Here is a 14,679-nt window from a genome sequence, read left to right as displayed (position 1 = left end):
TTCACAAAGGGCCCAATACTAGTTTTTACCAGTGACTATGATTTCCTGGACCAAAAGTAAGTTCCTATCTGAAAAAAATTTGCATTAAAGCATGTTCACATGCCCTTTCTGGCAGCTTCTCTGAATGTCCTGCTTCCCATTTAACTGAGGGTAATATTGCAATTAGGCTTATCAGCTCAGCTGGGACAGCCTGCAGTGGAGCTCATGGAAACCACCTAATTGCCCCAATCAGGCACTTTCAACAAAATAAAAATTGAGAACTAACTTTGCTTTGGGATATTTATTTATCATTTGGACATAATATATATAATGAAAGAAATCAAAATTGTCATTACTATTATGGAAACAAGGACTAAATACTTCTTAAAGGTCATTGTAGCACACAGGACAGCTAGACATGTTGTGCTGTAATCAGAGAAAGATGACAAAGGCACTGAGTTGAGATTTAGACAATTTGGGTTTGTTTCATGGCTCCCCCACAATCTCCCAGTGCAGCCTACTCAAGGCACTTAGTTTCACTTTGCTGCAGCTCCCCATCTGTCTAATGAGGATAAGAATACTTTCCATTTGTCTTATCTATTTAGATGGTAAGCTCTACTGGTCAGGGACCTCCTCTTACCAGGAATTTTATACAGAACAAGCATTCTGATCTCATGGGCTGCCTGCAGCAGATACTATTAATACAGATAATAAATAACATAATCCATCATGATTTAACTTCCAGAGCTGAGATTTTTAACCTGAACTGTCCATGGAATAATGACTTTTTTCAGTACAAGCCTACAAATACAGACCTCTGCTAAACATGTATGAAAGAGAATTCAAGCAATTTCACTTCTCAAACATAGATCTTGAGCAATTAACTTAAAAGACAATGTTTAAACAGATACTTAAGGATCAGCTAGGTCAACACTTGAGCATGAAAGACAAAAAAGTACTTAATCAGGCATAAATTTCTTTAGCATAGAGCAATGGCATGTGCACATGCACATACAGCACCTGCCTAAAGTCAGTACTATGATCAATTCATCATAACTGATCATTCTAGAGTGGTACACCAAGCTGCTGCCTCAGCTTCTGCAAGGACCTGTCCTCAGCTGAAAAGCACATGCATTGCAATGGGGTTAAGAGCACTCAAGCTAAACGTTTTGCTAAAATTCACAAAGATGATGGATATGGCTAACAGCTCTGATGGACATTAGAACTATAACACATTTGCAATGGGGAAGGGAGCAAAAATAGATTCCTAATTTTGTTTCAAGATAGCCTATAGAAATTTGCAGTACAGCTAGATGATCCTGCAACGTAGGATCAAATACCTATGGAAAAAAAAAAAAAAATCAATGGAAGTCTATAAACTAACTTTCTCAAGTCAGACTCTTAGCTTATTACTTCTGTCACCTATTCAGGACAGTGACCCAACCCATCAGAACAAAGCTGGCATTTTCTAATTACAGCCGAGCTTGTAGCAGAGGGACCTCTGTTATACAATCTTGAGCAACAAGAATAGCAGAAATGTCAAAGCAATCTTACTGAAGCAAGAAAGCATTGTTCGCCTGCTTCACTGATCAATTTGCATCCACATTCAGATGCAAGATTATATACACTAGGATGTATACTTATTTCAAGAAATGCTAGTTGCTCTGATTTCTCTAGGGGAATCTAATGATGGAAAAGTTTATCTTCTTTCACGTTGTAGCTGGAGCAAATAAGAATCATTGCAAATATCCATTCTTTGTTCACTGAGATCTTAGAATGACAGCTGCACATCTCATCCCATCTGCATATTTTTGCAGAACACATAGGATGGTTGAGGTTTCCTTTTAAATTTTTTTTCACACTCTGTTTTAGATTTTCATATTATTCTATTCCTCTGAATGCAGAGAGATAGGAATGGGCCTGTTTCTTAAGAGATTAGTGAGGCATTGTCCTGGCTATACATTGCTACGGAATAAAGAATATCTGCCAGGTCCTTAGTTGGTGGACACCAGGTAAGTCCTTTCAAGTCAGTAACACTGTGAAGCTTTAGGCTAAACACTCTATTCAGAGACTTAACGTGGATCATTCCTGACTGTTGCACACAGCTATGCAAAAATCTCATTTACAAATTAAACTTTACTTCTACTTTCGACCTCCTTTCTCCACCTGTCCTCTGCTACTTAAAACACTTCATCTGTCCTCCTTTCTTTCAAAAGTCATTGGCAAATGCCAAAGATAAGCAATTATTATCATTTACACCTAACATCACAGCAGCCTACTACCAAAGAGCTTACAGGTTTGCTCTGACAACCCAATACAAATGTCATATGGGGAGAACACAAAGACACAGGATCAGAGTCTCATCTGCTCTGCAACCTAGTGTATGAAATATAAATAGATTGAAATGTCTCTTTGACACTGCTCATTTCTCATTCACTCAGGCAGACTCCTTAGGAAATCTCATCCCTTATCACATCATTGAACAGTAGCATTATTCATAAGGCAAGACCATACACAAACATCCTGCTGTGTCTAACACCACATAAAATTCTGCTACTCCAATGCAGGTGGGTTGAACTAGTAGTTCTTCTAGTGCCCTGCTCCCTCCCAGTCCATTTTAGGATCCCAGTGGTGCTCCATGCCTCCTGCAATATGTCCAATGTCTTCCTCCAAACCACCCATCCCAGTAACAGCAGCACATCCTCCCAACTACATCCTTCCCCAACTTGTAACTGCCTTTCCTCTTTCTTATGCTTTTAGAAGGCAGAACAAGAGGTGCTCCTGTTGCAGCGGAAATTTTTCTCTCCAGTCCTTGCAGGTCTAAAGACTACCATCAAACTATCATTAGGATGGGGTGCACTACAGGAGATAACAGCAAGTAGAGGTCCAAACTGTTCTTGGTTAAACCAGGTGTGTCCATGTGGTCTGTATGTTTATAATGCCGTTAAGTGTCTTCAACGAGATCTTAAGGGTGCAAATTCAGAGCAGGAGGTGACAGGAATACAGTACAGGCAGAGCATCTGGAGAATCAGATGACATTCACATCATCTTTATTACTGTCTGTGATCATAATTAACATCACAGACTTTCTCTCACACTGTACTGAGCAGAGGAAAGGTGGGGTGCCAGTGAAACCTGCTACTCACTCAGAGATACACAGCAATGTTCTGCTCAGTGGAGCAATGTTTGATCTCATATATGCAGGTTATAACTTGAGTATCTGCCATCCCACCACGATAGCATCCCTGGGTACTCCTCCGGCTTGGTTTATTCCACTTTCTTTTCTTTCTGTCCATTTCAAGCCTCACTTTATCAAACTATTGCATACAGACTACTGAAACATGCAAGGGACACAACATCCTAGCTTTTACTTCTTGCTTTCATTTTAGTACTCTGTTAATAGCTTTTCATTGCTTTTAAGCCCACCACAAACCTGTTTCAACTGCCTGCAGAGTTTGTCTAAATCCTGTCCATCCCAGTTCCCTAAGTTTGTTTAGCACTTGCCTCTTTATTGGACTAGTGCTGGGGCTGGCCAAATATCAGGAAGTGTGGGCAAATTAAGAGAACCAAATACATTATCCAGTGAGTAGTGTAACAGAATATACTACCCATATAATCAAATAGTCTCCATCAACCCAACTTAAACACCTGTGCAGCCAGACTTCAGTTTCTCTGTCTGTGTACTATCAAAGCTCCTATTTCCAAATGGAAGAAAAAGTTAGGAAAACTTAGCTAAACCAAACGCTGCACAAAAAGATATGGTACTGACATCACACATAAGCAAGACAACTTATTCCATGAGTTGCTGTCACATTTGTGGTAATACCTTCCAGAGACATAAGTTACAGGAATTCAGTTCAAAAAGCAATCTTAGCTACTACCAGGAACAAAGCCAGATGTTAAGTGGTGGCCTGGGAAACACAGAAAGGAATGTAAGGACTTGATCCTTCCATGACTATTAAACACAGTATGTGTCGTATACACACAAGGTTGCCAATGCTTAGTAGCTTTCCCTTTACAACTTAGATGGTAAATCCTACCACCTCCCAGCTGCAACAAAACAGTCCTCTTAAAAAGCAGTAGAGAAGGGGCATTCTCAGGGATGTTTAACAAAAAACAGAGATATTTTGGGAAGAGATTATCTTCATTTTGGCAGAACACAATGTTGGGAACACCTATGAAATAGCAAAAGGATGAAGAGAGGTAGCAACCACACACCCCAAGAACAGTCTTGGTTTGATATTCAGCAAGTTCTTTCATTCAAGCATTTATTTTGCTACCTACGTTACCTAGAAAAATGGGAGCTAGCCAAAACCAAATGCCCCAGCCCTGAACTTAAAAGCACTATTTCAAACACTAGTCAAATTGAACCAGCAATTGGGGAAAGGAAGACTAAGATCAAACCTACATGATAAGGCTTTGCTCCCAGAAACAGAAGCTCCTACCACTATCCCTTTCCCTTCCAAAAGATGGACTCAACAGAAGAACTCACAAGAGCTCAAAAATCTCACTGGTATTTAATGAGGGTAAGTAAGTACCGATGTACGTTGTGGGAAGTTACTCTAGACTAAACAAAAAGTGAATTCAATGTAGACTAAAGAAACTGTATTTCAACTCTCTATAGTTGGGCTTGTTCAGAATTAAAGTAGCTGTAATCAGCTCTAACATAACTCAATTTTGAAGAAAACCGAGTAAAAGAGAGGCCATGCTGAATAGCTATGGTACACAAAGGTAAGGACAGGCAGAGTGAAATTCTGGTACCAAATCAGATCAAGCTTCTCATTTCACCCATGCAAAGACTTCCTAAATGAATTTGGGTTCCTTTGCATACTTAACTTGATCCACCAAGTACAGTCCTTATGTCATGCACCAAAGGGCATTAGATTCTGAGTATTGTGCAGTATGTGTTAGGAGGAGCAGTACCCGCAAACATTTGCGTCTCCCTAAGAGGATGCCCATCTAGGGTTGGCTGAGTACATTCACCCTAGCTGCAGCAATGACGGCTGATCAAGGGAGACTTTGCCCTTGCCAAAAGGAGTGATGAGGGCCAACAAACCATATGAGATTAAAGGGTGAAACTCTTCCAGTACTAAGGACTTACTGCCAGATCCTGACCTGATCCTGACACATAAGAAGACACCGCTCATTGCTGGTCACACCTGAGCTAGGACTTCAATCAAAAAAGTACAAAATAGGTGATTAATTTTGCACATATAAGCTATACCATTAGACTCAGCACCCTGTGGACTCCTGCTGCATTGGCATTGAAGCTGTAATCCAGTAACTACATCTGGCTGGCCAGACACTTCCTCCACAAAGTGGGTATTTATAAGACTGTTAAAATTGTCAAGGACTTTCAGCCTCAGATTCTGACTTCAGCCTTCCCAGTGTAAACTTTGACTCACGAAATTGCCTTAATTTCAATTTATGTTGTTCGTTTTAGTCTCAAACCACCTACCTGCCACATAAATAGCCCTTACTAATCTAGACTGACTAGTACTAACTTCTACTAGTTAAAAATCAGCAGAAACGACTGATTAAGGCAGGCATCTGGAAAGAGTCCTCTACTGAGGCTTGGAAATTCACAGTCACTTAAAGATTTTTAGAGGGTGAATTTTTCTTGGGGGCTATGTGCCTCAATTCATTCTGCAGTTCCCAGGCGAGCAAAATGAATATGTGAAGCACAGTAAGGAACAGCCTTTTACAAAGGAATCACCAGCTCACCGAACTAAACGCCAGCTTCACTTCACTCTGAGGTTTGCCTAACCTCACGGTGAAGTCCTGGACTTGAGCAGCAGGATCACCTCACTTTCTGGTCTTCAGCTGAACAAGACCCAAAATATATATTAACACCAACTACAGCAAGCACTCACTACTTGTAAAGTCCAGCTTTGAGTGGCATCAACTTACATTTTGATAAAATACGCCAGGGATGTGGCTCAAGCCTCTGTTAACTCATGGACAGCTGGCACCTTTTTAATCTCTGATTTCACAGCAGTCTCCTTGTGCTGGCACCTTTGCTTCCTGGCATCTCAGCCTTTTGAGACTTAATGATTGGCAAAACCAGCATTGCCAAATCTGAAGGACTTCATTTCTAATTTAAATCAAAATCAACCTCTTTATAATGTTTCCTGCCTACACTGATCTTTCTACCCAGGACTTCAGATCATCAGTCCTGCCAGGGTAGACATTTGGAGTAGATAGCTACGAAAGCAGAGTAAAAAATAATTCAAGGGTACACTGCAAAAGATGTCTTCACAAACATCACACTCTTCTCTGAAGAGTTCAAGGAAACCCACACCACCAACAACCATTCCCTTCTTGCAGGTCTAATCCTCCAAGGACAGGTTAAAAGCATGGTCAGGAATGATCTAGCAGCTCCTTAGAGCTATCAAAGACTGATTCAAACATCACTCACATCTTGTAAATGTCAAGTGGGCAACTTTTGTTGAAATACAGGACACTGTAACATGCATTGGAATAGCACTAGCACCGTAAGACAGCAAACACTGCAACGGCATAGCGGCTTAATACTCACACTCAGCAGGAGGCACTTGTTTTCTTTGATGGCACCTATGCAGCCCACGAAGCCAATGATCATGACAAATGTCCCTGTGACGATCAGTAGGTTGGCAGCTGAAAGGGATGGGAAAGAAGAGGAGAGGGTGGCAAAGTTCCCTTGGGTAACAGCCAGCCAGATGCCTACTCCAAGGATTCCACAGCCTCCCAACTGGGAAAATAAAGAGAAACAAAGAAACTCAGTTATTGTATCCAAGCAACCCCAGATATTAATCCATATCAATATGGCAGCAGTAGAACGGCTCTGTTGGGGTAAACCCAGCAGTCACACTTAGTAAGAAAAGATCTCTCCCTACGGCACTTTCAGTAGGGAAAACAGAGAAAGAAGAAAGAAAATAAAAATTATAGAGGGGGAACTCATCAGTAAGATGTAACACTCAAGAAAAAGACCCAGATTTCCTAAATCCAAGACACAACTTCAAATATCAGCTCTCTTCCTCTCTAGTGAAAAAGCAGAAACTGAATAAAGGAGAAATTCCCAAAGATTCAGATCTCAAAGGGATTGAAAAAAATCCATATCCTATTTAGGTACCCCAGAGAGCTGCCCAGAATGGCTGAAACACTTTTGATCCCCTGTTCTTCCCATCCCAATACACCATCTCCCATCCCTGGCACATGCTATACGCAACTCTTGCCAGAGCATCCCCTGGTAGGACACCTCACACCTCTTCTTAGATAGTTCCTGTCCAAGGTCTAGCCTCTATTGGAAACAAGAGAGCATTTAGACTGTAAAGGGGCCAGAGAAAGAGGGAGAAACCTCCTGTAACATTAAAAAACCCAAACAGATGTTTACTCCTAAGATGGCCACTGCTTTGGTAATTAAATCCTCAGAAGAGTACTTGGCTGGCTTAGGAAAAGTTTAGAGGGGAACAGTCGTACAGGCTCCCCAGGCATGTGAGCAAGGAGAAGGGAGGATGCCAATGCAGGCAACAGCCACCACAAAACCATAAAATTTACAATTATTATATACACAAGGAACTTTTAAAAAACACAAACATTTATAAGCATGCTGTTTATAATTGCGAGAAAGCCTGCAGAATTGTAACAATCTGAGTAAAGCTGAGCAATTAAATAGAACTAAACCAAAGGGGATTTTGCATTATTATACAGTCACTCAGCAGAGCATCACTTAGGTTTCTTTCTTTACGGCTCTCCCTTTAAAATAACCAATTTTTACTGAGTTTTATAATTGCACTTTTTTATCCAAACCAATTAAAGGCTAGGAAAGAAATCGTGTTCATAGAGTAGTAAGCTAGACATAGAGGCATATCAATTAAATGTCTGCATAAAGTGGATGAACATAAGGCAGCTCATGAACCAGGGAAGGAAAGACAGAACTAATCCTGGGGCAGAGCTAAGCCTCAGAAATGAAACACAGAAAAGAAATACAAAAGCCAAAGCAATTTCTTATGTTAATTGCTGAGGTTGCCTCTTCATGCCACTGAATTCCCCCTCAATAGGGGACAATAAAGGCGGCTGTGTCTCAAGGCAGGACTCCTCACCCCAGTTGCAAACCGGTCTATTTTATTCAGAACTAAGGAGCCAAACTATACCTCATTGTAATGTACCTCAGCTGCATCAACCTGCATGTCTCCACTGAGAGAAGGCAGACTCCAGGACACAGGGGCTCAAATCATCTCATTCAGCAGCCTTTTCATATATAGGCATCCCATATCACCGTATTCACCCTTTCGCAAAGTACCTTCTACAAGCACCACGGAGGGACAGTCCATGCCCTGACCATATACACTGGAAATACCTCTCCTCTATTCTCACTTACAGACCATGGTCTTTAGCATGGTTGAAAATGATTGAAGAATAACCAGGGGAGAGGAGGGGGAGGAATACTTGGAGAAGGTAACCCATAGAAAATCATTTAGGGTAACTGATGTGATATAAACAAAAGCTATCAACATGGCCCAAGGAAAAAAAAATGGAAAAAAAATTAGGAATAAATTCCCTAAAATGGCAATAAAACTCTGAAGGTCTACTGGACTACAGAACAGCATCAAAGGAGAGGTGGCAGACACCAAAGTTAAAACCAAATTGGTCAGAGCGCTGAAATACAGTCAGGAAAAGCACTAAACTGGCTAAGGAATGGGATGGAAAGCACAACTGCGCTTCTGCCTCAAAATCAGCCTTGGAGCCACATGCACAGTAAGGCCGCACAAATGGCCCAATTAAGCCTAACGAAGGCAGATGCCCAGCAGCAGCAGGGGCCTCACCTTACAATGCATTTAGCTATTATCATCAGTTCTTTGTTCTGAAGCAATTCAACAGCACCAATAAGAGGCAGCTTATTTCATCACCTTTTGTGCTCCCTGCATTGCTACACTGCTTTGAGTGACACTGACGCCTACAACTATCATTTGTATTATGTGAGGTGGGTCTTGCTGAGGATGCTGCTGTGTTCAATAAAGGCAAGACCTGCTTGCCTGCTCTTCCATAGCCCATTCAATTCTTTATGATGTACAATGCATAATGCTTGAGACATCACTGCCCTTAGGACATTTGATTCCAGTGCCTTCTTCCTCCAAAGTCATTATTGTCTGCGGAAATTAGGAATTCACCAGCGGCACAAAACATCACAAAACCAGGAGACGGTTCATGCAAAATGCCATGACTGTGGCTGTACCCTTTTAGATCAGGGCTGAATATTTCAGGTCAGTTGGTCAGCAGAAGTATCTCACTACGTTGCCCTTGATTCAGAGATACTCTAATATACATCAGACTGTCTAGCAGCTCATTATCTTCCTATTTTTGAAGAGATAATGCACAGCTCTTTCTTACGTTGATTAACCAAACCCTGAAATGCACAACGGGATCCTTTGACCATTAAACCATCTGGCTCAAACTGGATTTCACAGAGTGCTGCTTAGGAAATGTCAGCACACACTACTGAGGGCTGCTTCACCTTAGTTCAGCCCTGTTCCTTTTCCCACACCAGAATGTCCCGTCCTGGTCCTTGAAAAAAGTCACTAAGCTGCCACACCAGGCCCTGGGAAACAGAGGCTGCCCTTAACTCCAGACTAAACTGCTCTTTAAAGCCCCCTTTCCGCAAAGGAGTGACACACACCTGTAAGTCTCTGTCCAACGAGCGTAACACTCAAACACCCGGTTAAGGAAATGCTTAAGGGAACCAAGACCCACCAAGCCACAGGAGCCTTTCCAATGACAGCAAAATATTTTCTGTTCCCAAACATTCAGAGAGCTCGCTCCCCACCCTCAATTCTAAACTAAACAGCAGCCTAATTCCCAGTCTAAGATTCAGGGATCAGAGGGATCATTTTTATTTATTCTGGATCAGAGAAAACTGTTGTAGTTGGTTCTACGCTGCCTGTCTGTTTTGATTTCTTCATCTTGGTATCTAAGGAGCTGTTACGTTATGGATAATTTTTTTTAGTTATTTATGATATTCCCTTTCCTCCACTTTTTCTCTCCCTACCCCATCCCCAACCCCCAGTCCTTGTCTCTGCTAAACAGTCAGAAGGAGAGTGATGAGATGATAAGTCTTGACAGCTTTCAGAGCTTGCTGAGATGTGAGATTAAACAAAACCAAAACCATTAACAGAGCTATTCTTGACATTTGGGGGCTCCCATGCAAACAGTGAAGCTGCATGGTTAAAAGAGAAAACACTAAACCAAAAAGATTAGTGAGAAGTCTACAGCTTGCACCTGATCTATTGGCAGCCAAATACGAGTCTGTATTGACTCCATGTCATCAGTGCAGGGTTGACTTTTTTAAAACAAACAAACAAACAAACAAATCCCCCTCAAAGATGTCAGGCTACTGACAACAGCTTTTTTGTTTTTAATTCCCTTGTGAAATGTTTAACACATTATTTGCCTAATTGTTCAGGATAACCCACTCTCTTGCAAGCAAGGCAGCTCATGGCAAAATCTGAAACAAAATGCAGTTTCCTCTAACATTATTTTTTTCCCAATGAAAGTTGCATTTTTTTGGTAAAATCTTTTATTCTAAGGCCAAAACAGCGTGACACAAGGACGGACAGTGTCATAGCCCTAAGACTTAGGAGATTTTGAGACAAGGGGAGTCAAAAGAATCTCAGTAGACATAATAAGGGGGGATGAAGGATGATGTTTAGCACTTACGTTGTTGAAATTAGCTGAGGCAAAGACAGTCTTTGATAAGAAGAGCTAGTCCCAAGGACCAGCCAATGAGGTAAAGACAGCTCCTGATAAGAAGCAGGAGCAGGCCCCAAGAGCCAGCTAAGACTGGTCTTGAGGCTTGGGTGAATACCAAGAAATCACTGAGCCTGCGCAAGAAAAAAGGTTACTAGTGGTGACGAAGAGGAGTCACATCTATCTTCATCTCTGCGACCACCAGACGACCACCATAAAGAGGCCCTGCGCAAGCGCAGTTGAGAGGAGACTATGGAAATGACCTCTCGGAGCTAATTTTAATATGAAGCGGGGATAGGTCATGCATATGTATAGGCGTATTGTGAATATGTAACACTTGACTGTATAAACTTGAGACAAACTGCCGAGTCGGGTGCGCACGACTTTGGTGGGACTACCCCCCGTGCGGCCCAGCGCTGAATGAACGTACCTACTTTACAATCTCACTGATTGTGGAGTTTGTTTTCCGCACGTCAGTTTGGCGAGCCAGGCAGGAGCCTCTCTGCTCGGCTGCGGGACTGAATGCGGAGCGGACGCCCCTAGGCGTGCCCTGAGCACTTTCCTCGGAGGAGCCTCCACTGCCAGCCGCTCACCACGGGAGCAGACGACAACCTCCTGAAGCTGCGGACTAAACAGTATGTTTACAAAGGTAGCCTGTAAAAGTACAGGCTGGGGCAGCTGGTAAATCGCGCAGAGACGTCTGGCGTGCAGCGTAGTCCCCGTATGGGAGGAGGGTACCCTGTATGGTAAGGGGGGATTTGCTGACCGGTAGAGCGGCCGCTAGCGATCTTGGGGGTAGATCGAGCAAAATCCGGGGTGACTGCTGTATCCCGGTATCGGAGCCAGGACGGACCTGTCGATGACTGGTATATAAGAGGCTGGAGAAGGGTAGGCGCACCCCCTCACAGTTGCGCTTGGTTTATGGGGTAAGAGGACCCCCTCGCAATTGTGCTTGGTTTATTTTTGCAGCTGCTGAAAGGTTGTCAACTGGAGCGATGATTGTATGATGTGAATGTTTGGAAATTTATGTTAAAGATTTTGTGTGGGTGTGTGGAAATATGTTGAAATTTATAGGTGTATGTATGTTTGTTAATGTGTGAATGTCTTTACGTATTGATAGGGGTGATCCCCTGCTTTGTATGTGGGCTTGTAACTGGACTATATAGTAATTAGCATCCGGCTTGGGTTTTGTTGAAGTGTAAATCTTGTGGGAGAAGGTAGTACTGTAGCAGATGGAAGCCAGACTGCCTTGAGTGTTTTCCCCAAATTCCACACTTTTATGATTGGGAAAGAGTTCACTAAGAATCCGAAATAGTGAGATTGGTGTGTAAAGGAAAATTTAATTCCAGAAATTTGGGATGTGTGGGAGGGAAACTGGGGGAAGACTATAAAGAAGTGTAAGGAATGATTTGCATGGAAGCTTATTAAAAGGAGAAGCCAAAATCAAACTTAAGAATCAAGGAAGAGTATTAAAATGGGAAACAATCAAGGAGGAGTATTGAGGAAGAGTCCTCTGGGTTGTGTAATTGCCCACTGGAAAGATATTGTTGGGACCAGAGGTACGGAAAGTAAAAAGAACCTTATTAAATATTGCAATCAGTGGTGGCCGTTGTATAAGTTAGAAGGTGATGCTAAGTGGCCACTTAATGGGTCAATAGATTATAATACTTTATTACAACTAATGCTGTTTTTAAGGAGAGAAGGAAAATGGGATGAGGTTTCGTATGCAGACATGTTTTTCACCCTCCAAAATCATCCGGAGTGGTAAAGGGACTGTGGAATGGTACCCCACAGGACCCCATGGTGCTTGCACTTAAGCGAGAAAACAACAAGGAGTTTAGAGGTAAACTGAGGCGGTGTTGTTCGGCATGTAGTATTGGACAAAGATGTACAAAGACAAATAAAATCCATCAGGCACCAGAACAATATCTAACTGATTTGTTTAAGGCTCCCCCTCGACCACAGGAACAGGATGCAGACTCGGATAGAACTCCGACCCCCCCAAACAGCCCTGTATCTTCCCATACTAGGAAGAAAACTACCTCAACAGCTTTACAAGCACCTCTCCGAGAGGCGGTGGGGCCGGATGGTGGGACGATGTTAATCAAAGTACCCTTTTCTACTGCTGACCTAGGGGAATGGAAAAAGGTTGCAAAAGATTATAGGAGAGATCCGATAGGTGTAACTAAGCATTTCCAATTTATTGTAAAACAGCATAACCCTGATTGGAAGGATATACAGCTATTATTGGAATATATGACTGAGACAGAGAAACAGCCGATTTTAAAAACAGCAGGGAACCTTGCTGAAGATCATTATAAGATTACAGGAGGGGACATTAAGGAATATTTCCCTCTCCAAGACCCGAAGTGGGATGTTAATAGATCTGCACATATGGAAAGATTGCAGGGGTATCAGGAGTGGATTACAAAAGGAATAGAGAGAGCAATCCCCAAAACTATAAATTGGTCAGCTTTATATGCAGTTAAACAGAGTCCTTCCGAGTCTCCATCTGAATTCCTGGATCGATTGAGGGATGTAATGTGCCGCAGCACACCGCTGGATCCTGGGTCAGAGGTAGGAATACAACAATTAGTCTCCCTGTTTTTGGGGCAATCTACAAGGGATATAAGGCGCAAACTTCAGAAATTACGGCCTACAGAGAGTAGGAATTTAGAAATATTGTTGGATGAAGCATGGAGAGTATTTAGTAACAGAGAGGAAGGATATAGGCAGGGGCAAAGGAAATTAATGGCTGTTATCCAGGAAGAAAGAGGAAGAGGGCCTAGACGAGACTTGCCCCCACTAGGCAAGGATCAATGCGCTTTGCGTAAGAAATTCGGTCATTGGAAAAAGGAATGCCCAAGGAACAAGGAGGATCAGAGGGCTCAAACAGGAGGAACGGTAGCCCATGTGAAGGGAGATTGACGGGAACCTGGGGAATCTACCCTAGCAGATCCACTGGTTATAATTAAGCTAGGGAAAACACAACAAGAGGTAGAATTTTTGGTAGATACAGGAGCAACATACTCGGTTCTGAATCAAGCTTTGATGCCCCTGGGAGATGATTATGTCATGGTGAAAGGAGCGACTGGCCAAAGTGAAAAGGCATATTTTTGTAAACCTTTAGAAGATAAATTAGGAAACCAGTAGGGCATTCATAAATTTTTATATATGCCCAACTCCCCAAAGGCACTTTTGGGAAGGGACTTGTTGGAACAATTGGGAGCAAAAATTGTATTCAAAAAGGGAGAAATTACTCTGGAGGTAAAAGATCAGCAAGATATTCAAATATTGAGCCTAACCTTAACCAGTCTCCCCCTAGAAGGAAGCATTAACGAGGACATCTTAAACCAAGTGTACCCAGGGGTATGGGCTACCGATGCACCTGGAAGAGCAAAAAGTGCTCCACCTGTTGAAGTTAGGATCAAGGAAGGCCAAAAGCCGGTAAGAATTAAACAATATCCCCTAAAGAAGGAAGACAGAGAAGGAATCTGGCCGGTGATAGAAAAATTTTTGCAGTTGGGATTATTAAAAGAGTGTGAGTCTGAATTCAATACCCCTATATTACCTGTTCGGAAGCCTGATGGGTCATATCGGGTGGTCCAAGACTTACGGGTGGTGAATAAGATAACTGCAGATCTTTACCCAGTAGTGGCGAACCCATATACCCTGTTGACCGTATTAACACCTGAATTGACTTGGTTTACTGTTTTAGATTTGAAGGATGCTTTCTTTTGCCTCCCTCTCCATGAAGTCAGCCAAAAATTATTTGCATTTGAATGGGAAAACCCCAAGAGTGGTCGAAAGACCCAGCTCACTTGGACAGTGTTGCCACAGGGATTTAAGAATAGTCCTACCATTTTTGGCAATCAGCTTGCGAAAGACTTAGAATCCTGGGAAGCCCCGTCTGAGGAGGGGAAGCTGTTGCAGTATGTGGATGATATCCTGATCGCCACCAAAACAGATTAAGATTGT

The 14,679-nt window shown here is 42.4% G+C and overlaps 1 protein-coding gene across 17 annotated transcripts in view; it reads right to left on the bottom strand.

Annotated features, from left to right (window-relative positions):
* TSPAN4 (tetraspanin 4) overlaps positions 1 to 14,679 on the bottom strand; it is a 486,303-nt gene that overhangs the window by 73,576 nt on the left and 398,048 nt on the right. For all 17 annotated transcript variants that reach the window (XM_052810435.1, XM_052810441.1, XM_052810436.1 and 14 more), the window contains one exon: positions 6,518 to 6,709. In XM_052810435.1, coding sequence (XP_052666395.1) covers positions 6,518 to 6,709 — 192 coding nt within the window. The remainder of the gene's footprint in view (positions 1 to 6,517; positions 6,710 to 14,679) is intronic.

Source organism: Harpia harpyja, chromosome 16 (genome assembly GCF_026419915.1).
Source record: "Harpia harpyja isolate bHarHar1 chromosome 16, bHarHar1 primary haplotype, whole genome shotgun sequence".
In the NCBI taxonomy this organism is placed as follows: Eukaryota; Metazoa; Chordata; class Aves; order Accipitriformes; family Accipitridae; genus Harpia; species Harpia harpyja.
The sequence above is the reverse complement of the archived record's forward strand: the minus strand, read 5'-3'. Positions and strand labels throughout refer to the sequence as shown.